This window comes from Microcaecilia unicolor, chromosome 8 (genome assembly GCF_901765095.1).
Source record: "Microcaecilia unicolor chromosome 8, aMicUni1.1, whole genome shotgun sequence".
Classification (NCBI taxonomy): Eukaryota; Metazoa; Chordata; class Amphibia; order Gymnophiona; family Siphonopidae; genus Microcaecilia; species Microcaecilia unicolor.
Window position 1 is genome coordinate 100613469 of NC_044038.1, and position 27230 is coordinate 100640698.

Genomic DNA, 27230 nt, shown 5'->3' on the forward strand with positions numbered 1-27230 from the left:
CTGAAGCTGTGTGTACTAAAATCTGCTAATTATTTACTACAAATAATCCAACAAAAGGGTTATGGGCCCAGGGCTCAGGAATTGAAAAAGAAGAGAAATATTACCAGGCAGAAAAAAGGCCACATTTTTCTCTTAAGTTTTAAAGGAAAGATTCAGTCTGTCTCTCTCTCCCCCCACACAGCAGACAGAAGGCTAAGAAAATGGCTGAGGGAAGAAATTCACCATTTTTCTATTCTCTCAAGGTGCCTAAATTAACTGAGTTTAATTATCAGCAGTGGGAATTAAGATTCATATGTCTCCTTCAAGCAAAAAGATTAAATATATGCTTAGACCAAGACAGAACAGCTGAAAATATGGCTGAATGGGACAATGCAAACTATTATGTGAAGTGCATGCTTTTGGAAGCTCTCTCAGAGAAACAAGCCATATTAGTGGAGGGAAAAGATACACCAAAGGACATTTTATATAAACTGAGAACTATGTATGCAACTACATATGCAAAGCAGCAACCAATTTGGTTGGCAGAGTTGAATGAAACCAAATTAAGGGATAAAAGTAAATGTAATGATCACATTATGCATCTTATGTCTTCATTTCAAAAGTTAGAACTTTCTGGAATTCCCATGTGTGATGCATTGAAAAGAGCATTTCTTTTTACCTCACTATCAAAGAAGTTTGATGTTTTTAGGTCTGTAAATGAGGCCATTGAAGGGCAATCTTTTGAACAGGCAACATCAAAACTAAGGCAGGAATGCATAATAAATGATTCTGAGGAGATGTGTTCTCAAAGCAAGTCAGAGAGAAATGAAACAAATTTCTTGGCAAAGAACAGAGGAAGGCGGAGCTATAGGAAAACTCCACCCAAGGGCAAGCTGATTTGCTACTCATGTGGAAAGGAGGGACATGTATCTAAATGGTGTAAGGAAACACAAAACACTCCCTCTAGCTCACCTAAGCCAATGGAACTAAAGAATTTTCAAACCAGGAAATGTATGAAGGACAAAGATAAACACAAGGGCTTTCTAATGGCAGAAAAATCTTTGACTATGGTAAATAATAATTCAAATGAAAGTACTTGGATTTTGGATTCAGGGAGCACATGCCATTTAACCAATTGTAAGGATTTCTTTCAGGAAATGTGTCCAGAGGAAGGTATTCTTAAAACTGCAAACGCAGGGACTGCTAAGATCCAAGCAAAAGGTATTGGATTCTTAAAATGCAAAGTGTCTAATGAAGTTAAAGAAATTCCTGTAAGTGATGTCTTGTATATTCCCCAAGCAGTTTGTAATATGCTTAGTGTATCTACATTAGATAAGAAGGGATTTGTGATTCATTTTGAAAACAGTAAGTGCACAATCTCTAAAAATGATGAAGTGTATGCTGAAGCTTTTATGCATAATGATGTTTATAAACTGAGCATTTCAGGTGAAGCCTCACATATGGCGCAAGTAAGGAAGAATGATGGAAAATGTAGTCTGGAAATCTGGCACCGCCGCCTGGGACATCGTGATTCTAAGGTGATCCAGGATCTTTACAGTAAGCAACTGGCCACCGGCATTCAGATAAGTGCAGATGCTGGTAAAATGGAGAAATGCATAGACTGTGTTACTCAAAAAGGTGTGAGACCCTCATTTCCTGCATACACAGGAAATAGGAGTAATAAAGTGCTGGACTTAATACACAGTGACTTATGTGGACCGTTTAATATCCCATCATTGGGAAATAACAGATTTGTGCTAATATTCTTGGATGATTTCTCTAGATATTGTGTGGCCTATTTGCTGAAAGAGAAAAGTCAAGTCACAGACATGCTGGAGAAATACGTAGCCATGGTGAGCAATAAATTTGAAAGAAAACCAAAGGTTCTTCAGACCGACAATGGTGGTGAGTTCACTTCACAAAGCATGCGCACATTTCTAGAACAAGAAGGCATTCAGCATATCACAACAGTAGCTTATACACCAGAGCAAAATTCTGTTGCAGAGAGAAAATTTAGGTCACTTGTGGAAATGACCAGATGTATGCTGTCAGATAGCAATCTCCCTAAAAGACTATGGGGGGAAGCCATTCTCACAGCAGTGTACCTACAAAACAGAATGCCAACTAAAGGCGCTGAGCGCACACCACATGAGACATGGCATGGTAGGAAGCCAAACCTGTCACACATAAGAACATTTGGAAGTACAGCATATGCTCATGTACCAAAGCAAAGAAGGCATAAGCTGGATTCCACAACAGAAAGGGGCATTTTAGTTGGCTATGCTCCAGGACACAAAGGATATAGAATTTTGAATCTGAAAACTGGCATTGTTGGCATAAGACATGTTACATATTTTGATGAAAACAAAAAGGGTTGATAAAGGCTGGATTATCCCAGATGAGCCTTATCATCCAGAATATGAAACTAGAACCATAATAGACATGCCAGTGTATATAAATGCCATACCAAGGCAGATGTCTGAAAGCAACTCACCTGTATCTAACGAGGAACAGGCAGAGGAAACAGACACAGAAAGGATCATTGAAGAAGACAGTACAGTTGGAGAAGGGGAATCAATTGGAGAAGAACTCTCAGATATAGAGGATGCAGAAAGGTCAGACCAACCTGTTGTCAGACGCTCATCCAGGGAAAACAAAGGTGTTCCACCCCCAAGACTGTCTTACTTAACAAAGTCAGCAGAAGCTCAAGAGCCCTTAACATGGGATGAGATTGAGAAAATGCCAGCAGAAGAAGCTGCTGAATGGCATAAAGCTGCACAAGAAGAAATTGATGCATTGGATAAAAATAATACTTGGATTCTTACAAAATTACCTCCTGGCAAGAAAGCTATAGGATGCAAATGGGTATTCAAGTTAAAAAGGAATGCACAAGGAAAAGTGGAAAGGTATAAAGCCAGATTAGTGGCAAAGGGATATCTTCAAAAATATGGAGAAGATTTTGATGAAGTGTTTGCACCTGTAGTGAAACACACGACAATCAGAACACTTCTGAGCATTGCAGTCTCAAAAGGCATGCAAGTCAACCACATTGATGTGAAAACAGCGTTTCTTCACGGAGATATAACTGAAGACTTGTACATGGAACAACCAACAGGTTTCATAAATACAAAACAAAGACAGCTAGTGTGTAAATTAAACAAAGGTCTTTATGGATTAAAGCAAAGTGCAAAATGTTGGAATGATAAATTGCATGAAATATTGACAAATTTAGGATTTAAGCAAGGTGAAGCAGATAAATGTTTGTACACTAGGTGCAGAAATGGACAATATGCATACATTTTAGCTTTTGTTGATGATCTGCTCATTGCAAGCAAAAGTGAGCAAGAGTACAAGGACATTGTAAAATGTTTAAACCTCAATGTTGAGATAAAAGAACTTGGTAATGTGTCATACTATCTTGGTATAGAAATTGAGAAACAAAATGATGGTTCTTATCTTCTAAGCCAGAAGCAGAAAATAAATGAGCTTATTGAAAGTTTAGGTATGCAAGATGCCCAAGTTGTAAGCACTCCCATGATCACTGATTTTCTGAAGGATGAAACAGTAAGAGAACCTTTACCAGATAACATCCAATATAGATCAGCCATAGGTAAGCTTTTATATCTAGCTACCACATACAGGGCTGATATAGCAAATGCAGTAGGAATTTTGAGCAGAAGGGTCAGCTCACCTACCAAATCAGATTGGACTGCAGTTAAAAGGATGGTAAGGTATTTAAAGGGTACCATTGATTGTAAATTAAAGATTTCAGCCAATAGTAATCCAAAACTAATATGTTACTGTGATTCAGATTGGGCAGGGGATCATTCTGATTATAAATCCACAAGTGGATATGTGTTTATGTATGGAAATGTACAAATTTCATGGGCCAGTCATAAACAAAGTATTGTGAGTTTGTCTTCTACAGAAGCTGAATACGTGGCTGTATCGGAAGCGTGCAGAGAACTGATGTGGATTGAAAAACTTATGCTGGATTTTGGAATAGCTGAACAGAGACCAATCCAGATAATGGAAGATAATCAGAGCTGCATCCGACTGTCACAGAATGACAAGGTTCAGTCACGCACCAAGCACATCGCAACGAAATACCACAACGTGCGAGAGTTGGCAAAAGAAGGGGTCATCAGTCTACACTATTGTCACACCAGTGAGATGACAGCTGACATCATGACCAAACCGTTACCCAGAGAACATTTTGTGAATCTGCGTATAAAGCTTGGACTTTGTATGAATAAATAATTGCATGACAGTTATGCATGAGAAGGGGTTTGTTGGAATGTAATTGTATTTTACATGCATTGCCTGTCACCTATTATTTCTCTGTGATTACTCTGTGACCTCTGATGTGAATTACTTAGAGAGGTCACATAGCTATGTAACTTCCTGTGGGGGTTAGACACAGCAGACACAGCACATGCAGCACATGGAGCACATGGAGCTCATGTTCTCTCCTAACCTGAGAGGATCTATGGTGGTGTGAGCATCCATTACCATCTAAGCACATGGAAGGAGCTGATAATACAAATGTATAGTAATATGTATATATAAGCCTGTCTGATTATAATCTAACTACAAACTGTGAGTAAACAGATGTTTTGTTACTTCAACTTTAAAGTGACTCAGCAGTGAATTATTCAGGGGTGAATGAGAGAGAGATGAAGAAAGAAATTAACATTTCTAAAGCTGAAGCTGTGTGTACTAAAATCTGCTAATTATTTACTACAAATAATCCAACAGTAAACACATTTTTAAAAATAAAATAAATATATTTTCACACTGCCCCTTGCTGTTGGAAAGTGTGTAGATACTTTTTACCTGTGAATTTTGTATCCCTTTTCAAAATGTATTGTCATTTTGGAAACTACTTAATGAAAAAGGACCTACAGACGCTCACTAGCCTTTTTCTGGTGATAGCATCATGCATAGTTGCAATCCCCACCCTAAATCCACAGGTAAGGTTGAGAATTGTTGAATAAACTATTTCCATACTTAGTTTTATCTGTAGAAATGGTTTTGAAAATTGCTCACTCAGAGTATAGCACCTTTAGAAATAGTTTGTTTTCTATGATCACTGCTCCTCCCTTACTTGTGTTGATACAGTCCATGATGCCATCCTTGATCTGGCATTTTTCATCACTTGCACAGGTATAAGGCTGGCAGATAACACCAGTAATGGGATCACATGTGCACACCTCTGTACAGTCATTGTCCAGGACCCTCTCATTGGCCTAGATAATATCAATATGACAAGATAAAATGTATTAGAGAGATTACTGGAACAAGGTTTAAAACATTGTAGACATCATAAAGTTATTGTATGAAGGGAACACAGGAATCTGATAAAGTTCCAATATTGCTTAGAGGAAGTAGGTCACAATTTAATGTATCTGTATAGATCCATGATGCAAGAACACCTTGAGCATTGTATGGATTTCTCATCATTGACTCATCTAAAAAAATATAGTGGGATTAGCGAAGTTTAAGAGAAGGGAAAAGAAATGGAATGGTTCCCTTATGAAGGGATTTGATATATTGCCTTTCTATGGTACAGTCAAAGCTGTATACATATTATATACAAGTACTTTCTCTGTCCCTAGTGGGTTCACAGTTTAAGTTTACTGTACCTGAAGAAAGGCTAAACATATTAACACTTCAGTTGGAGAAGAGACAATTGAAAGGCTATATTAATAAAGTTTACAAAAACAAGAGTGGAGATGAAACAGGTAAATAGGGAACAATTATTTATTCCTTAAAATTATACTAGTACTAGTACTCCATATCATATGTTCTTATACAGAAAACTGGAAGAGCTCATATATCAGTTAGATGTTGTGAAAAGGACTTGGTGAAATTTGGTCATCAAAAACATTATCAGGATTCAGAATCAATCCTTTTTAATATTGTGCTTAGACTACTGTAATGCCATTTATGCCTTGTATTATACCACTCATCAGTCAAAATAATTGCAGAGCCTCCAAAATTCAACATCTAGACTGGTCTGTTGCACTAGAAAGTTTGATCATTTAATACCTCTGTTTATTCATAAGTACATAAGTAATGCCATACTGGGAAAAGACCAAAGGTCCATCAAGCCCAGCATCCTGTCCCTGACAGCAGCCAATCCAGGTCAAGGGCACCTGGCAAGCTACCCAAACGTACATTTTATACAAGTTATTCCCGAAATTGTGGATTTTTCCCAAGTCCATTTACTAGCGGTCTATGGACTTGTCCTTTAGGAAACCGTCCAACCCCTTTTTAAACTCTGCAAAGCTAACCGCCTTCACTACGTTCTCCGACAATGAATTCCAGAGTTTAATTATGCGTTGGGTGAAGAAAAATGTTCTTCCATTTGTTTTAAATTTACTACACTGTAGTTTCATCGCATGCCCCCTAGTCCTAGTATTTTTGGAAAGCGTGAACAGACGCTTCGCATTCACCTGTTCCACTCCACTCATTATTTTATATACCTCATATCACTTACATTGGCTCCCATTTCACTATCAGATTTTCTTTAAAATCCTCTGCCTAGCCCACAAGGTCTTTAATAAAGGACTATACCTCACATTTTTCTTACACCCCCACCAGGACCTTAAGGTCCCTTGATTCCCACATAGGTACTAAGATTGCATACCATGAATCAACAAGACACTCAGATTTTTATTACCTGGCTCCTAAACTATGGAATAGCCTACTCACTTATGGAATGGAGGAGTAGCATAGTGGTTAGTGTAGTGGACTTTGATCCTGGGGAACTGGGTTCAATTCCTACTACAGCTCCTTGTGACTCTGGGCAAATCACTTAACCCTCCATTGTCCCAGGTACAACCACTTTGAATGTAGTTGGAAAAACCACAGAAAGGCAGTATATAAGTCCCATTCCCTTTCCCTTATATACATGCCAAACAGTCCTTTCAGAAGTTCAAACTGCCCTCATAACTTACCTTTTCGGTTTGGCCTTTGGCAATATTTAGTGGTATTGGGCTGACTGCCTAGGTTGCCTGTATTTGAGCTCAGTTATTTGACACTATTTGTGAGTATGTGTCAGCTTCAAAGAGCCTGTTTAAAAAAGCCCCCTTAGATTCAAATGATATAAAGAGGAAAGGTCCCACTGAACTTTCTTTCTGAGAAGTTCGGAGAGAAGAGGACATTTCTCTGGTAAGTGAACACAATTTGCTTTGTGCTTTGGGAACTTAAAGATTGGGGTTTAAAGGAGGAATTGTAGGTTAGTGATAGGCAAAATAAAATATAAAAAGCAAATTTTATCAACTAATCTCCATAGTCTTTTCCACTTAGTTTTAAAAAATGTGTACCACAGCATTAACAGATAGAATCTAACAGGCACTGCAGGATCTAGTTTAGTCTTCCCACCCCTAGGACAACTCTTCATTAATAGTCAGTTATTGTAATTAGGGTAAGAAGCAAGGAGTGCTCTTACATTAATTAACATCTAAGAAGGAAACACTAACTAAATCATACAATATACTATATAAACTAGAAGACATTAGGCTAATATCCTTAATACTGTAGCAAGTTTTAAATTATTGAAAAACTCAAAAACACTAAGATGGAGTCAGCAGTCCAGCAGCGAGAGGGGTGCTATCCAGTCTTTTGCACTGTCACATGTATGATTATCTCCCAGTTGATGAGATGTCAAATGTGTGTGCCTGATGCAAAGAGCTCCTAGCTCTCAGAGAACGTGTGCGTTCTCTTAGGCTAGAGTAGCAGACTTGGTGGAGCTGAGGGAGACAGAGAGGTACATAGAGGAGACCTACAGGGATGTTGTAGAGAAGTCCCACCTCCAGTCTGGTAGGCCTTGTGCTACCTTGGAGGAGGGAGGTCTCCTAAAAGGATAGCATCACCCTGGTGAAGTAAGATTTACTCCTGTAGCCAGGACCTGCCCACCAGGGGATGTACTATCCTCTCGCACCAAGGATATGCCTCCAAATGCTGCCCGGGAGGGAAAGGTTAGGGCAGCTGTTGTAGTTGGTGATCTGATCATTAGGCATATAGATAGCTGGGTGGCTGGTGGACATGAGGATTGCCTGGTGACTTCCCTGCCTGGTACGAAGGTGGCGAACCTCATGCGTCACCTAGATAGGATTTTAGATAGTGCTGGGGAGGAGCCGGCTGTCTTGGTACATGTGGGTACCAGTGACATAGGAAAATGTGGGAGAGAGGTTCTGAAAGCCAAATTTAGGCTCTTAGGTAGAAAGCTTAAATCCAGAACCTCTAGGGTAGCATTTTCTGAAATGCTACCCATTCCATGCGCAGGGCCCAAGATACAGGCAGAGCTCCGGAGTCTCAATGCGTGGATGAGACGATGGTGCAGGGAGGAGTGTTTTAGATTTGTTAGGAACTGGGAACATTCTGGGGAAGGAGGAGCCTATTCCAAAAGGATGGGCTCAACCAGGGTGAGACCAGGCTGCTGGCATCGGCATTTAAAAGGGAGATAGAGCAGCTTTTAAACTAGAAACGGGGGCAGGGCCATGCCAATGCAGTAAGCGGGGTAAGCAAGGCAGGGGGGCGCTGCTGCCCTGCTGTCCCTGCCTTCCGCTCACTTGCAAAATCTTTACCTGAAGTTGTGATTCTCCTATCTCCCCTGCCCTCCTTTTCATGACAAAACCAGAAGTGAAAACAACACAGCAGTATTCACTGAGGCAGGAAGGCTCTTCAAGTTATTTGAGAGAATGCAACCAGATTGCTATATATGCTTTGGTTTGGGGATAACTCCTCACTCAGGGTGAGCTTCAGAGCTTGAGCAGCATTCAAATTAAAGAGAACCTGAAATTTTTAAAGTGCTAAAAATAAGTTTTAAAAGTATTTGCATTAAATCTAATTGCAGAATTCAGGTGCTGGGAGTCTGTACTTGGTTGTCATATGCTCAGATTTGTTTAAATCATATGCAAATTAGTCTGTTTTTGGGAGGTTCTCATTTGCATATTTATGGATAAAAAATGATGGAAATGTTTACAGCCTTAATGTTAGGTCATGGCTCTGATCAAAAGTGTGAAGTTTGATCAAAAAAACGAAGGATTTATCTAGTGTTTTTGACTAAAAATTCCCATTACAGTGTCTGTATGTTAATCTGCATTCAAATAGAGCTCTCTGATTGGATGATCAGCTTCTGTTAGAAATCTGCCAGGAAGGGAACAGAGTGAGACAGCAACTGACCGTCGGTTTGGCCAAGAGAGACATGCAGCTGTGAGTTCCTGTGTGTGTTGACTGAAATTATAAAAGAGTGCCTGATTATGTGGTAAATGAGAAAATATGAATGAAAAGAGGTTGGTGGAGATTGAAGTTTGAGGTTTCTCTAGTGAGAAAAGGATCTGAATATTTCAGGATTACTTGAAGTTTATGAAGAATAGAAAAGGGTGAATTTCAGTTTAAGAGTGTTTAAATCCTATAAGCTATATAAAGGCTACTACTACTACTTAACATTTCTAGAGCGCTACTAGGGTTACGCAGCCCTGTACAAAATACACAAAGAAGGACGGTCCCTGCTCAAAGGAGCTTACAATCTAAAGAACGAAATGTCAAGTTGGGGCAGTCAAGATTTCCTGGGTAGAGGTGTAGAGGTTAGGTGCCGAAGGCGACATTGAAGATGTGGGCTTTAAGGAGGGATTTGAAGATGGGCAGGGAGGGGGCCTGGCGTATGGGCTCGGGGAGTTTGTTCCACGCGTGGGGTGAGGCGAGGCAGAAAGGGCGGAGCCTGGAGTTGGCGGTGGTGGAGAAGGGTACTGAAAGGAGGGATTTGTCTTGAGAGCGGAGGTTACGGGTAGGAACGTAAAGGGAGATGAGGGTTGAGAGGTAAGGAGGGGCTGCAGATCGAGTACATTTGTAGGTTAGTAGCAGAAGCTTGAATTGAATGCGGTACCTGATCGGAAGCCAATGAAGTGACTTGAGGAGAGGGGTGATATGAGTGTATCGGTTCAGGCGGAAGATGAGACGTGCAGCAGAGTTCTGAACGGACTGAAGGGGGGATAGGTGGCTACGTGGGAGACCAGTGAGGAGTAGGTTGCAGTAGTCAAGGCGAGAGGTAACGAGAGAGTGGATGAGAGTTCAGGTGGTGTGCTCAGAGAGGTAGGGGCGGATTTTGCTAATGTTATAGAGGAAGATGCGACAGGTCTTGCCTATTTGCTGGATATGCGCAGAGAAGGAGAGGGAGGAGTCAAAGATGACACCGAGGTTGCGGGCAGATGAGACGGGGACGATGAGGGTGTTATCAACTGAAATAGAGAGAGGAGGTAGAGGAGAAGTGGGCTTGGGTGGGAAGACAAGAAGTTCGGTCTTGGCCATGTTCAGTTTCAGGTGGCGGTTGGACATCCAGGCAGCAATGTCGGATAAGCAGGCCGTTACTTTGGCCTGGGTTTCTGCAGTGATGTCAGGTGTGGACTAGGTAGATTTAAGTGACTGTAAGCAAGGAAACCTTAATATTTGATCTCAAATAAATATTTGATCTGAGATAGTTGAACAGAGATAAATGTTTGATCTGAATTATATCCTTTGGTGCAAAGGAGATTAGAAAAAGAATCTTTGGAAACTAAGAGGACTTTGCTCACATTTTGAATTAGCATTCCTATTTTGAGTTGGAAATCTTTGAAGTGTTATGAAAATACATTTTGCTTTAATGAAATTGCTAAACTTTAGAGTCAGAGACTTATCAATGAGGGATACATTCAATGCTATTTTTTCCTGAGGTCAGGCTTACTTGCCTGCTCCCTTCTGTTCCTGCTCTGCTAGATGGAGGGGGGGGGGGGGGAGCGCCAACTGATAGTCTGCAGGGGGGCACCAGAGACCCTAGGCATGGCCCTAAATGGGGGGAAGGCCGACAGTAGCTCAAAAGCGCATGATTCAGGATAAGGTATCTTCCAAAGATAACAAAACAAAGATAACAAAAACAGGGAAGATAGGATATCCTGATAGTGAGGTTGCAAAAGAAACCATAGTAGATCAGGTGTCCTTAAATAAAAAAAAAAGCAGACAAAAGATTGCAAATTAATACTGGCAAGTACTGAGCATGATGTAAATAGGAACAACAAACATAGTTTGAAATGTCTATATGCGAATGCCAGGAGCTTTAAAAATAAGATGGGAGAGTTAGAATATATTGCACTAAATGAAAAATTAGATATGATAGGCACCGGGCGAAACACATAGGCGGACGCCAGCTCAAACGACCAGCTCACAATTCTGCACCCAGCCAGCAGCACAACGACTTTACCCATGGAACCTCTCCACCTCCAACCAACAGTTCGCTACACCCGGGACATCACTCATGAGCATCTACCGAGCATCTGACTGTGAGTAACCCATCCATCTCCAAACTGACACTAACATGAATACTGTCAAAATATTCCTAGCAATCTACTCCCTTTCACTGATTCACCTAACAGTATCCATCCCACTTGCAGAAAATAATATCATAACCATCCTACAAAATCACCAAAGATTGATCAGACACTCCATACCCCACCAAACTGACAACCACCAAATTAAAGGAAGAACACCTAAATACGGACAATACCAACAATACAGAAAGAAAGGTCACAAAAAACACACACTATCCAAGGAACGACAACTAACAAAAATCCACACATCATCAAACTTAGCAGACCAAAATATCCAAGTGGGCTACATCAATGCTAGGTCCACAGTCAACAAAACAACAATAATATCAGACTGGATCATGTCAGAAAACCTCGACTTAATCTTCATCAATGAAACATGGATCCACGATCAAAAGGACCCCATAATCCTCGAACTATGTCCTCCAGGATATAAAATCAATCACTGGACCAGAATGGAAAAGAGAGGAGGAGGCATAGCTCTAATCTATCGAGCACAATTCACTACCGAAATCATTGCTGAATCTATAACACCCAAACTTGAAATTGCCTCGATTAGAATCCACAACAAATCCTTGGTCGATCATCTGAACTGCGTCCTGTTTTACAGACCACCCGGTAATTGGAGCAATAGCCAACCTATCCTCACAGACTTCATTTCAAACACCTGTGTAAACAACTCCAATACACTAATCCCAGGTGACATCAATCTTCACATAGAAGACCCTAACTCTACCAATGTATGTGAATGTAAGGACCATTCTGGAAGCCCAGGCCAAATATGTTCCGAGTATTAAAAAAGGAGGACGGAAGACCAAACAACAGCCGGCATGGTTAAAAAGTGAGGTGAAGGAAGCTATTAGAGCTAAAAGAAAATCCTTCAGAAAATGGAAGAAGGTACCGACTGAAAATAATAAGAAACAGCATAAGGAACGTCAAGTGGAGTGGAGGAGTAGCCTAGTGGTTAGGGTGGTGGGCTTTGGTCCTGAGGAACTGAGTTTGATTCCCACTTCAGGCACAGGCACCTCCTTGTGACTCTGGGCAAGTCACTTAACCCTCCATTGCCCCATGTAAGCTGCATTGAGCCTGCCATGAGTGGGAAAGCACAGGGTACAAATGTAACAAAAAAAAAGTCAAATGCAAAGCACTGATAAGGAAGGCTAAGAGAGACTTCAAAAAAAAGATTGCATTGGAGGCAAAAACACATAGTAAAATTTTTTTTAGGTATATTAAAAGCAGGAAGCCAGCAAAAGAATTGGTTGGACCACTAGATGACCGAGGAGTATAAGGGGCGATCAGGGAAGACAAAGCTGTAGCGGAGAGATTAAATTAATTCTTTGCTTCGGTCTTCACCAAGGAAGATTTAGGTGGGATACCGGTGCCAGAAATGGTATTCGAAGCTGATGAGTCACAGAAACTTAATGAATTCTCTATAAACCTGGAGGATGTAATGGGGCAGTTCTAGAAACTGAAGAGTAGCAAATTTCCTAGACCAGATGGTATTCATCCCAGAGTACTGATAGAACTGAAAAATGAGCTTGCAGAGCTATTGTTAGTAATATGTAATTTATCCTTAAAATTGAGTGTGGTACCGGAAGATTGGAGGGTGGCCAAGGTAACGCCGATTTTTTTAAAAAGGTTCCAGAGGAGATCCGGGAAATTATAGACCAGTGAGTCTGACGTTGGTGCTAGGAAAAATGATAGATACTATTATAAAGAACAAAATTACAGAGCATATTCAAAAGCATGGATTAATGAGACAAAGTCAACATGGATTTAGTAAAGGTGGAAAAAGATTTAATGAAGGGGAATCTTGCCTCTCCAATCTACTACATTTCTTTAAAGGGGTGAACAAACATGTGGATAAAGGTGAGCCGGTTGATATTGTGTATCTGGATTTTCAGAAGGCGTTTGACAAAGTACCTCATGAAAGAGTCCAAACGAAATTGGAGAGTCATGGGATAGGAGGTAGTGTTCTATTATGGATTAAAAACTGGTGAAAAGATAGAAAACAGAGAGTAGGGTTAAATGGTCATTATTCTCAATGGAGAAGGGTAGTTAGTGGGGTTCCCCATGGGTCTGTGCTGGGACCGCTGCTTTTTAACATATTTATAATTGACCTAGAGATGGGAGTAACTAGTGAGGTAATTAAATTTGCTGATGACACAAAGTTATTCAAAGTCGTTAAATCGCAGGAGGATTGTGAAAAAATTACAAGAGGACCTTACGAGACTCGGAGACTGGGCGTTTAAATGGCAGATGTTGTTTAATGTGAGCAAGTGCAAAGTGATGCATGTGGGAAAGAGGAACCTGAATTATAGCTATGTCATGCAAGGTTCCACGTTAGGAGTCACGGACCAAGAAAGGGATCTAGGTGTCGTCATTGATGATATGTTGAAACCTTCTGCTCAGTGTGCTGCTGCGGCTAAGAAAGCAAATAGAATGTTAGGTATTATTAGGAAAGGAATGGAAAACAAATGTGACGACATTATAATGCCTTTATATCGGTCCATGGTGCGACCGCACCTCGAATATTGTGTTCAATTCTGGTCGCCGCATCTCAAAAAAGATATAGTGGAATTAGAAAAGGTACAGAGAAGGGCCACAAAAATCATAAAGGGGATGGGACGACTTCCCTATGAGGACAGGCTAGGGCTATTTAGCTTTGGAGAAAAGGCGGCTGAGAGGAGGTATGATAGAGGTCTATAAAATAATGAGTGGAGTCGAACGGGTAGATGTGAAACGTCTGTTTACGCTTTCCAAAAATACTACGACTAGGGGGCATGTGATGAAGCTGCAATGTAGTAAATTTAAAACGAATCGGAGAAAATATTTCTTCACTCAACGTGTAATTAAACTCTGGAATTCATTGCTAGAGAATGTGGTTGGGGTGGTTAACTTAGCAGAGTTTTAAAAAGGTTTGGACGGCTTTCTAAAGGAAAAGTCCATAGCCCATTATTAAATGGACTTGGGGAAAATCAACTATTTCTGGGATAAGCAGTATAAAATGTTTTGTACTTTTTTGTGATCTTGCCAGGTATATGTGACCTGGATTTGCCACTGTTGGAAACAGGATGCTGGGCTTGATGGACCTTTGGTCTTTCCCAGTATGGCAATACTTATGTACTTATGTACTGTTGCTTTCCTTAATGGATATATTGGTGTTCCTTTCCTATGTGCTTTTAAATTTGTGAACCACCTTGACCTACTCGCTGGAATAAGGCAGTATACTAAATTCAGAATAAACATAAACAAAAACTTTATATTGTATAGAAGGAAGCCCCTAAAGTTCAAATGGGTTCTAAATGCCAAATCAAGCCTTCTCATCTACCATTTGACTTTAAGAATATATTAAAGAAAGAAATACCTTGTAGTATTTTCCATTTCTAAAGCATCCACAGCTTTCCATGGGCACACATTCTTGCCCATCGAGATAATAGCTGTCATCACACTGGCACCCCTCTGAGCAGTTCTTGGGACACTCTTCTATGTTCATAATGGCAGCACAGCTTGAAGGACAAATGTCAGCGCACACCTGATACTGACTATGTGCAGGGCAAGGCAGAGCTTATGCAGAAAAAATAAACATATAGTATGGAACACGTTAGTTCCAGGACTATTTATGAGAAAATTAGCTTCCACAAGTATACAATGGTAACTGATAGGGAGTGACACAAACCAGAAGTGAAAGTGACCAAGTTCCCAGAGCTTAAGGAATATTTTTAAACATAAACCGTGAGAGAGAGAAAGATCAGAGAAGGGATGGACTATGGGTTTTTTTTTTTATTGTTGTTGTTTCAGGACAGAAAACAAATTGCACAAAATATGAGACAGTCTATCTAAATGCCGGATAGTTGGCCATTCTACCAAAGATGAGATATACAAATACATTTTATGTTTTGGTAAACTGCTAGCACTTTCTGGATAGTTCTAGTTCTTTCGAGAAACATTTTGTGCTTCGTGAAAAAGTTTGAGTTTAATGAGTCTGCTCTGTAACCTAACTAATGCTTACAGTAACTATGTAAGATGCTTTTGAGTCTAAAAGACATTTGCAAACACTGTTTCTTTCAAGTATAATACACAGAAAGAGAATGAGAATCTTGCATATTAAAGAGAACTAATAACCATAAATCCAACCCTTCTATTATTTATTTATTTATTTTAATAGTTTTTTGCCCATACTATTGCAAATTCTAGGCAGTGTTACAATAAAATAAAATACATAAAATAACAAAACATTATCTCCTGGATTCTACATATGGCACCCAAATTTGGGCACTGATGTTTGGGCACAGATAAAAGATACATGCATAAATTAATTACCTAACAAGTAAGTAACTAGTAATAGCTTGATGTTAACAATCAATTATTGTAGTTAATTGGCATTAATTAGATTTTTCATGTGCATCGTCCTGCACACTATTCTATAACCTCATACAGCTAAATCTCCTAGGGCCCTGTTTACTAAGCTGCCCTGTAGGCACGCTAACTTTTTAATGAGCGCTAACGTTAGAGATACCCATTATATTTCTATGAGTGTCTCTAGCATTAGCATGTGCTAATTTTTAGCACACACTAAAAGGTTTGTACACCTACAGCGCGATTTAATGAACAGGGCCCCTAGATTGCAACCCTAAAGAGGGTGTGGAAGGGGTGTTGTGGGGTGTTTCAAAAATTTGTGCATGGAGTTATAGGTTACTGCCATTCTCACACCCAAATCCCAAGAGTTGAGCACTGACATTTACACCAGGTTTCAGCTGGTGTTATCTACCAGAGCCCAAATTTGGACTCTAAGCACTATTTTATAAAGAACGCTCAACTCAGAGGGCTCTTTATAGAATATCACTCCACACTGTTTTTTTCGAGCACCAGATTTGGGCACCATTTACGGAATCCAGGCCTATATGGCTAACTCAATCAAAAAGGAAGAGAACAGGACATGCACAACAAATTCCACCAATAACATTCTTCATGGCTTCCATGGTAAACAGCAAGGCTATTCTCATTCCATGTGGTTTCTACCCATCGTAATAATTATCAACCTGCCTCCTCCTATCTTGACTCACCTGCATGTTCTCTATGGCCTCATTAAACTGTGGTATATCTGAAATCTAAAATTTAATATGTGTTTTGCTATGAAAGCTGGGAATGTTCTGAAGTTTGATACACACACACTATATAAAGATGACTGAAGATGTCCAATCAATAAGTCTTCCAAATATTTTCTAACAAAAGAACATGTATAAGTTAACAAACTATAGTTAACAAATAAACTAACAATTTTAACCCCCCCCCCCCCTTTTACAAAGCCGTGCTACTGGCTGCCAGTGCGGTAATGCCGACACAGCCCCTTCAAAGTGAATGGGAGGTGTCAGCATTACCATGTGGCTGTAAAAGGGGGGGGGGGGGTGTTAATTGCATATGTATATGAGAGGAAATGGATCTCAGTAACCTATAGACAACTCGACTGAATAAGAGTTTGCCCTTATCACGGTCCACGTTTTAATCATTGATTCTGAAAAACCTCTCATTTCATTTTTACATTGCTTTTTCCTATATGAAAATAGATGATATCGACAAATAGGGAGTACTTTGGGGAAAATTCTGTAACTGGGTGCCTCCATTTAGGTATCCTGATACCACATTGTGACAGCCTATTCTATAATGGTGTCTGGGCACTTGGATTTCATTACAGAATATTAGCTTAACCCAGGATCAGTCACCTAACATTTACATGCCCAGTTACACAAGCCATAAACCTCATGTAACTGTGGGCACCTAAATGTGGAGCGAGCAAACCCAATTTACTATGCTCTATAAATTGTGCATGTAAGTGTCAGCACTGCCCATGCCCCTCCTGTGCTCTTCCCATATGAACACCCCACTTGAAGTTACACATAATGCTGTTTACACATGCTCCTATTGCACTTACTTTGTACCTTCATATGTGCAAGTGGTGCTTAAATGTAGGTGCAAAGTTTAAAAATTAGTTGAGTAGTGCACCTAGGCTTCCTATTAATACCTTATCAATCAGCAGTTTCCTTCCTTTGTTGCTTGCCACTAAAATTCATCTGTGTCATTAGACCAATAACGCTGATTCATTTGGAGATATGCAACTGTACTTACAACAAAAAGAGGGAGTTCTCCAGGGCTGGAGGGTGATACCAGCATCTTGGCATGCAGTCACATAGTTCTGGATGTTTTGGCATAGAATTAAAGTGTCTCCATTGCCCTGACAGAGGTCATAGATGCAATTATTGAAATAGATGCTAACGTTGACTGTAGAGTGGCAAGCACTGAAGGGTCCAGCAGCATTTATTAGAATCCCACAGTAATTGTAGCTCTTGAAGATGCCTTTCTTTTTGTCCTCACAGACAAGGCAGGGATTATTGGCACTACCACAGCCAACATCACAGATCTCACCAGTACCTGGAACCTTCCAGGCAGAGCCAAAGGTTACAGAATCAGGAGCCAGATCCTTATTTGGTAGCTGAAACTCATCATTCATGTTTCCATTGTAGTTTCCACACAATCCACACATCTGTCCCTTGTAGTTTCCAGGGATAGTGACTATAACATGATAGCCCAAATCATAGCTTACTTTCAAACCAAAATCTGTTTTCACAATTGCGTTCACCCCATACTGGTAGACTCTGATTTTTCCATCTTCTAAAGTGATAGGCAAATTATTTAATATTCCATCCACCTTCAAAAAAACAAAAAGCTGAACTTAACCATAAGACATGAAATGGATTTCACATTAGACATAGGACAACTTTGAAAACCATTTGCACAAGTAACTAGTAAATTGCGCTTGAAAATGGACTGTCATGATGGCAGAGGGAAATGTCATTTTAATAAAGAAAACCATGCAAACTCACTTAGCACATGGAACTCAATGAGCACAAATGCTTGCATTCTAAGTAAAAAGGTTCAAGTTTTGCAAGCCCTGATGTTGAGGAAAACTTGGATGTTGTTGCTATTACAGAGACAAGGTTCAATGATTCTCATGAATGGGATGTCACCAAACTGGACTACAACCTTTTTAGGAAGGACAGGGATGGCCGAAGATGTGGAGGAGTGGCGCTACTGTACATGTGAAAAATAATATCAGAGCGGCTGAATTGCATGGAACCTAGGGAAAGGAAGAAGTTATATGGATTGTCCTGAAAAAAGAAGATGGAACCTATATCCACACAGGTATTATCTACAGACCTCCGGCACAAATGGAGAAGCTGGACAAGGATCTGATAGAAGATATTCAAATGCTTGGTATGAAAGAGGAGGTACTATTGCTAGGAGATTTCAACTTATCTGATGTAGATTGGAACATCCCGTCAGCAGAATCAGAAAGAAGTAGAGGGATTGTGGATGCCCACGAGGGAAGGGTAGACGCTGGATCTAGTGCTTTTCCAATGTTCGTGCAGGTGCCCACCTATGTAATAGTGATCATCACATGATATGGTTTGATATAATAGCAAAAGCAGAGTGTGGACATACAAAACTGAAATCATTAGATTTCAGATGTATTGATTTTGGTAAAATGTGGGAATATCTGAAGAAGGAACTGGTGGCATGGGTAGACACGGAAGAGCAGAGGTCCAAGCTGAAAACTGCTATAAATATGGCAACTGATTTTTACTCAAGGAAAGTAAACAAAAACAAGAGAAAGAAGAAGCCTTTCTGGTTCTCCAAACAAGTGGCTGAAAAAATAAGGGCAAAAGAGGCTTTGCTTAAGAAATACAGAAGAATGCAACAAGAGGACCACAGATTTACTGGATTAAACTCAAAGAAGCAAAGATGGAAATATGGCTAGCAAAAGCAGAGGCGAAAGAAAAAATAGCTCAAATAATACGAGACACAACGAGACCTTTTTCAGATATATCGGGGAAAGGAGAAAAAACAGGAATGGAATTGGTAGACTGAAAGATGCTAAGAACAGCTACGTGGAGAGTGATGAGAATACAGCGAATTTGCTAAATAAATACTTCTCCTCTGTGTTCATGGAAGAAAATCCTGGAGAAGGACCAAGGTTGTGACATTTAATAGCATAATGTCCAATTTGATGACAACGGAAACACTCCACATTAGCACGGCGGTTGGGACTAGGTTGGGAGCGGTAGTCCCTAGGTCGCCAGTTGTTATCTGGCGGGCCTCTCTGAGGACCCCTCTGAGGTTGACACCCCTGGGAGTCGAGGTAGTCATTTCTGCGGTCTGAGCGGGAAGGCCAAGGGCCTTGATTTCTAACGTTATTGTCATAGCGATGGTCTGCATACATAACAGTGGTAGGGGGCGTAAGCTGGTCTAGCACCGAGATGTCAGGGGGATCGCGAGGAAACTTTCTATCCTTTTACAGTTCCCTTATGGGATTCTGTACCTCAGGGGAACTGGAACTTGTGGAGCTAGACGAGTCCCGTAAATCTGAATAAGATTCAGGAGTGGGAGGATACATTGGACTATCCAGTGGGGAGACCCAGGATGGGGTGCTGGAATTTGAGGTGGAAGGACAAGATGAAGACGGGGAGGAATTTTTAGATTTAATATCAGCAATCTGTAACATTGCGAGGTGCCTGTTCATGACCTGGTCCTGACGGGCCTCTTTTTGTATATTTTTAATTAGGTGCCTACAATGGTGGAGGATATGGTCCCGAACCTCGAGCCATTTCTTGTGCTGGAGACCCACTGTGTTATCTAAATTCTTCCGGACTTCGGAGAGGAGGGTCTCTTTAAGTAAGAATACAGGAAGAGAATTGTCAGAATCAAATCTCTCTTCAGTCTCTTCTCTAAAGAGTTGTTGCATTCTAATTAGATAGGTCTCAGTAGGTTCAGAACCTGCCTCCCATCTTTGGGAAGTGATGACAGAGAAATCTTTATGGGCAGGAAATGAAGAACGTATCTTTGGCTTCAATCTCCGTTAGGGGATTACCATCATACTGATTGTCAGTCACAAACTTAGCATAGCCAGCTTGAGCAAATAAATCAGTAATGCTTGCATGGGCAGTCCTGCCCAATAGAGCTTTTATGTCTCCAACAGATAAGGTAGTTCCCAATGTAATTTTGTGTAACTTGTGTAGCCACTAGTTCCCGCCCTTAGCTATGTCGGGAAGTTGTAAAACCAGGCCATTTAACTCTGCCGAGAGAGTATCTGGGAACGAAGATGATATTGTGCCTTTCACGGAAGAAAGTGTTTATAATCAGCTTGAGAAACTAAAAGTGGACAAAGTTATGGGGCCAGATGGGATACATCACAGAATATTGAGGGAGCTCAGAGAAGTCCTGGTGGGACCTCTTAAGGATTTTATTTAATAGATATTTAGAGATGGGAGAAGTTTCTCTGGACTGAAGATGAGCTGATGTGGTTCCTCTTTACAAAAGCGGAGACAGGGAAGAAGTGGGAAACTACATGTTGGTAAGCCTCATGTTGGTGGTAGGAAAAATAATGGAGTTGAAGTTGAAGGAAAGGATAATTAACTTCCTAGAAGCCAACGGGTTACAGGATCCAAGATAACATGGCTTTACCAAAGGAAAATCCTCCAAACTAATCTTATTTACTTCTTTGACTGGGTGACCAAAGAATTGGACGAAGGACATGCTCTAGATGTAATCTGCTTGGATTTCAGCAAAGTCTTTGATATGGTCCCTCACAGAAGACTCATGAATAAGCTGAAAGGACTGAATTTAGGACCCAAAGAGGGGCATAATCGAACGGGGTGCCCAAGTTTTCCTGAGGACGTCCTCGCAGGACGTCCCGGTGAAGGGGTGGGGAAACCCGTATTATCGAAACAAGATGGTCGCCCATCTTTCATTTTGATAATACGGTCGGGGACACCCAAATCTCAACATTTAGGTCGACCTTAGAGATGGTCGTCCCCAATTTTCGCCGATAATGGAAACCGAGGACGCCCATCTCAGAAACAACCAAATCCAAGCCATTTGGCCATGGGAGGAGCCAGCATTCGTAGTGCACTGGTCCCCCTGGCATGCCAGGACACCAACCAGGCACCCTAGGGAGCACTGCAGTGGACTTCAGAAAAAGCTCCCAGATGCATAGCTCCCTTACCTTGTGTACTGAGCCCCCCAACCCACCTAAAACCCACTCCCCACAACTGTACACCACTACCATAGCCCTAAGGGGTGAAGGGGGGCACCTACATGTGGGTACAGTGGGTTTGTGGTGGGTTTTGGAGGGCTCACATTTACCACCACAGGTGTAACAGGTAGGAGGGATGGGCCTGGATCTGCCTGCCTGAAATGCACTGCAGTACTCACTAAAATTGCTACAGAGAACTGCATACTGCTGTCATGGAGCTGGGTATGATATTTGAGGCTGGCATAGAGGCTGGAAAAAATATTTTTAAATTTTCTTAAGGGTGGGAGGGGGTTAGTGACCACTGGGGGAGTAAGGGGAGGTCATCCCCGATTCCCTCCGGTGGTCATCTGGTCATTTAGGACACATTTTTGTGGCTTGGTTGTAAAAAAAAAAAGGACCAAGTAAAGTCGCCCAAGTGTTTGTCAGGGACGCCCTTTCTTTTTCCATTATCGGCTGAGGACACCCATGTGTTAAGCTCGCCCCAGTCCCGCCTTCGCTATGCTTCCAACATGCCCCTGGGAACTTTGGTCGTCCCTGCGACAGAAAGCAGTTGAGGACGCCCAAAATCGGCTTTCAATTATGCCGATTTGGGTGACCCTGTGAGAAAGATGCCCATCTTCCGATTTGTGTTGAAAGATGGGCGCCCTTCTCTTTCGAAAATAAGCCTGAAAGTGGTGAACTGGATAGGAAACTGGTTGACCAACAGGTGTCAGAGGGTGGTGGTAAATGGAATCCGCTCGGAGGAAAAGAAGGTGAGTAGTGGAGTGCCTCAGGGGTTGGTGCTGGAGGCGATACTTCTTAATATATTTGTGAGAGACATTGATGAAGGGTTAGAAGGAAACGTTTGCCTTTTTGCAGATGATACGAAGATAGCCAATAGAATGCATTACACAGACCAGAGTCATCTCTTTTGTAATATCACCAATCCACAATCATAGCACCATTGTCCATCCCTACCTCCCTAAGCCGCTGCTTTCTTATCTCATTGTTCACAAACTAAATTTTCTATTCAATATTAGGTAGTTGTATTTTATAAGCAGTTCCACTTATCTTTAATCGCTGTGCTGTTCTTGGTGTGGTGATATACTGCTCCCAGTCAAAGATTAAATGAGCTTTTCAATGCTAAAATTCCCTCATTCCGTTATGACTCCCCGACTTTGTAAAAGGGCCCTTTAACCGGTTAGTGAACTGAATATCACTACTAACTAGTTAAGTGCTGGCTCCACACATTCTCCATTCCAGGACCAATCCTAACCTAGCTGGTTAATGATTTGGTGGTCAGAGGGGATATTGAGCAGCACTATCCAGTTAAGTACTGCAGAATATTTGAGCACGGCCAGCTCAGCGGATTTTAACTGGGCAGGAGCCTCTCCTGTCAATTAAACTCTTTAGAATATCCATCCCTATGTGTTCTGCAGGGGAAGGGGAATTCTTTTTTTTTTTTTTTAAAGTCGACATCCACTGCCAGCCACATAACTGCTTTTCGGTATTGACCCACACAGGTGTGGAACAAGTTCCTTAAGAATAGAGGCTCAAACATTTTGGCAAAGGCAAGACTAAGGAAAGAGAAGATAAGGGTATAAAAAATCATGAAAGTTGTGAAATAAGGAACTAATACAGTAGGCTTCATATGTCTGTGGACAGAGTCACAAGGGATTAACTACCTTGCAGAGAGAATAATGCACAGCATTTGCTTCATAAAGTGGATTAAAGAGGCAGTTCTTTAAATTGGTGCCTCCATTTAAGAGTGCTGATGCCATGTGCAGGACACCAATTCTGCAATGGCATCTGCGTGCCAAAATGCCATTATTGAATACTAGCACGTCCTCATTGGTGTCCCTCAGTTTCAGTGCAACTGTTTATGCCATGTTATTGGCAGGTGTAAATGAGCAAACCTACATGTGCCAAGTGATATATGTCACTGATAGTATTCTATACACACTCATGGCTCTACAATGCTCTGCCTATATATTGTGACCAGCAAGCTGGGTCAAGAACTTCAGGAAAAAGGAGATTAGTATTTACACCTTGTTATCACCTGGAAGACCTTCTATTTCCAGGAAAATCAAAAGGAAAACTTTCTGTAATATATCCTTACCTGCATACTTCTCTGTCTGCTTCCAAGGAACTCCTTATAATCAGGCAAAACAGAATGAATTGGAGAGGGGGCAGAGAGTAAAGCCTCTTGGGACAGATACTACAGGAGCTAATCTCTATCAGCTGAGGCAGATAGCTCATTAGCTTCTTTGTTAGTTGCAAGAAGGTGTGGCTGGAAACAGTGGCGTAGTCAGACACCCAATTTTGAGTGAGCCTGAGTCCAAAGTGTATGGACATAGGAACCCTACCCCCAATGGCGTACCAATGGGGGGCGGTGGGGGCGGTCCGCCCCGGGTGCACGCCGCTGGGGATGTGCCACGCGTCTGTCGGCTCTTCGTTTTCATGCTCCCTCTGCCCCGGAACAGGTTACTTCCTGTTCCGGGGCAGAGGGAGCATGGAAACGAAGAGCCGACAGGCGCGCGGCACCCCCCCCCCCCCCAGCGGCGTGCACCCGGGGTGTTATTTCGCCGGGGGGGGGGTCGCACTGTTCCGGGGGGGAGGGCGCTGCACCCAGGGGGGCGGGGCACATCGGCGATCCGCCCTGGGTTTCAGCGCCCCTAGGAACGCCACTGCCTACCCCCAACCAGCATCTCTCTCTTCCCTCCTCCCAGGCATTTGGGGGGTCTCAACTCCACTCCCCCAACCCTCGGTACCTTTTAAATCCTTTGGTTCTTCCCCAGCAGTGACTCATATCTGCTGTTCACATCAGCCATGAGCCTTCTCTGTGACACAACTTCCTGGTCTAGCGAACAGGAAGCTGTGTTAGAGGGAAGGCTTGGAGCTGGTGTGAGCAGCGGGTATGAGGTGCTGCTTGATGCTGGTGAAAAACTAAACGACTTAAAAGGCACCGAGGTTGAGGGAGTGGAGGTAAGAGGCCCAGATACTCTAGGGAGAGGAAAGAGTTGCAAGAAGTCTTTAGCTGTTGGGGCTTGGGGAGATCCCTGCCAGCCACATCACAGCTGTGCCACTACTGGGTGGACCCATGGTACGCCACTGACTGGATGCACACACTGCGGATAGTATTTGAAGGAACTAGAGCCAGAGCACAGGAGTAAGCCACACAGGCTGAGAGCGCTAGGGTGGTGAATAGGATCCTGAAGCAATAAGCAAACCAGAAAGGTAAAGAGAAGCTGGAAAAGGAAAGCCTTTGAAAAAGTCTAAAGAATTTTTGCAGCCTTGAAACAGGGCCAATAAGAAGTCTTAGGCTGGAGAAGGAAAGCTACAGTTTGGGGAATAGAGATCCCAATAAAACAGACTAAGCAGAGGTATACTTAGGCATGAATTATGTGCAGTTAGATTTAATCACATGGTGAAAATTTACAGCAGTGCTAAGAATTAAGAGCAGTACATGATGGAAACAAAGAAGGGGAGAAGCCTCCTTGTACAGTGCTTTGTAACTTAAGGGAGGCAGCACTGGTAGGCTGAACTTGAAAAAGGGTTTGAGAACCTAGAATAACCCATGTTGTATGCAGAGAAGGGGGAAGGAAAAGACCTCCTTGTGCTAGACTCTGTAAACAAGAGAGACAACCCTGGTTATGGAACCAAAAAGGGGGCATTGGTAGGAGAGAATCTTCACTGGTACATGCTTGATGTCCTACTGTCTATAAAGAAAAGGGGAATTATTATTGTTTGGTTATTTGTGTCTTTTATGTATTATTGAGTTCCTATGAGGGGATGCCAAGAATAAAGGCTTATATTTCTGTTTGATACAACCACAATAATATATTGGCTTTTTCGGAAATGCTGGGAATTATGTTATTGTAGAAAAAGGCTCCTATAGGGTTAAGTTAGGCTAGTTCTGGGAGGAGGGAGGGCAGCCTACTCACTCTGGGACATGCACCCTAGGATGACCCCTAGTGGTGAGAGTATATGCCCCCCTGCAGTTATGCACTATAGCACTTAGGCACTACCTTATAGAATTGTGCCTAGTGAACATTCAGGCATAAACTACCAATTGTTGGTGCCTATGATGCTTGTAAGTGGCATGTACATCTAGGCATCAATTTATAGAATTACCTCCTGCACAATGGTACATTATTTTAACACACACTTTAGTGTAGATAACTAAAGGCTACATAATAAAGAGATGCAGTGCATTCAGAGCACCTCATTATTATACAAACTAAATAATACAGCTTGTGTTGAAGTCCACCAGCTGTGTTATTTATGGAAAAATAATTTGAGCTGGTGTCATTTTTCTTGTTCAGGAGCATCGGGCTGTTAACATAGGTTCCTGATGCTCCTAGGGACCCCTTTCCCTCCTCCAACAGAGTCTTCCTCCCACTGAATGGACCCCACCAGAAGATCCTTCACATAGGACTCCCTGAGCCTACCTGAGCCAAGCCTTAGTGTTCTAGTAGAACATGACAAGAGTGCTCCACAGTTGCTCCTATCCTGTGAGGTTGTAGATTCAAAATTGCACCACTCGACCCCTGGTGGTAATCCTGGGGTACTACTGCTTGTGGTCAAACTGCTGTATAAAGGGGTCGAGAAGTTTTATTTTGAATCCAAGGTCACATGGGCTATGAGCGACTGGAGCATCAGGGATTGACTCAAGTAGGCTTAGGAAGCCTACAAGTGGGGGGGAGGTCTTTGGGGGATCATTGATTTGGGGTCTAGGAAGGGTTTGAGGGGAAGGGCAATTAATATGTATAAATATTCGATTAGGATGAAAAGGAAAATTTATTTTTCTAATTTAGTGGGTAGTCAATTGTATAATCAGAAGAAATTATTTCAACTTGTGAATTATTATTTAAAACTATCTGCAACTTCTGAGGTAGACACCTAGGGCCCTGTTTACTAAGCAGTGCTAAGGGTGTGCTAGCAGTTTTAGTGCACGCTAAATGCTAAATACACCTATAGGAATATATGGGTATCTTTAGATACACGCTAAAAACACTACCGCATCTTAGTAAACAGGGCCCCTAGTCTCTTCCATCAGCACAAATTCTAGCAGATTATTTTGTGGAGAAAATTAGTCAATTACAGTCAGAAAAGGCTCAATATCAAACTCTGAGAGAGTCCTTAGATTTTAATTTTATTTCTACTGGTCCTATACCTGCAGGCAGATATTAGCTTTATTTTATACCAGTAACTATAGATGACTTGCTCCCTCTTCATATTGTTCATTGGATAGATGCCCTCCATATTTAATGAAGTCAGCACCAGAGCTATTTTTGTCAAATCTGCTAGACTGCATTAACCATTCCAATAAAAGATAGCAATATTCTTTCAACTCCAATTGTTAAAAATAAGAAATTAAGGGCCCTGTTTACTAAAGTGCGCTAGCGTTTTTAGCATATGCTAAAAATTAGTGCACGCTAACGCTAGAGACACCCATATATTCATATGGGTGTGTCTAACATTAGCGCATGCTAAAACCACAAGCACACCTATAGCGTAGCTTAGTAAACAGGGCCCTAAGTATTGTAGATGGTACCAATTATCATCCTGTAGCATCTATCCCTCTATTTGTTAAAATCATAGAGGGCTTGGTGACAAACCAACAAATCAATTAACCAAATATTTAGATAATTTTGATCTACTTCACGATTCTCAGTCTGGTTTCTGCGAGTTCTATAGTTCTGACACAGTTATTAGCTCTCTCCTTGACTAGGGTAGAATACTTTTAATCAAAGGTCTGTAATGGAAGATGTAAAGGATTGCTTTTCAACCCCGCTTTGATCGATAAGGAACTC

General features: G+C 41.5%; 1 protein-coding gene across 1 annotated transcript in view; it reads right to left on the reverse strand.

Annotated features, from left to right (window-relative positions):
* LOC115476807 (IgGFc-binding protein-like) overlaps positions 1-27230 on the reverse strand; it is a 388452-nt gene that overhangs the window by 254853 nt on the left and 106369 nt on the right. The window contains exons 8-10 of the mRNA XM_030213382.1: positions 17472-18069; positions 14713-14912; positions 5087-5228 (exon numbers count right to left, since the gene is read on the reverse strand). Coding sequence (XP_030069242.1) covers positions 5087-5228; positions 14713-14912; positions 17472-18069 — 940 coding nt within the window. The remainder of the gene's footprint in view (positions 1-5086; positions 5229-14712; positions 14913-17471; positions 18070-27230) is intronic.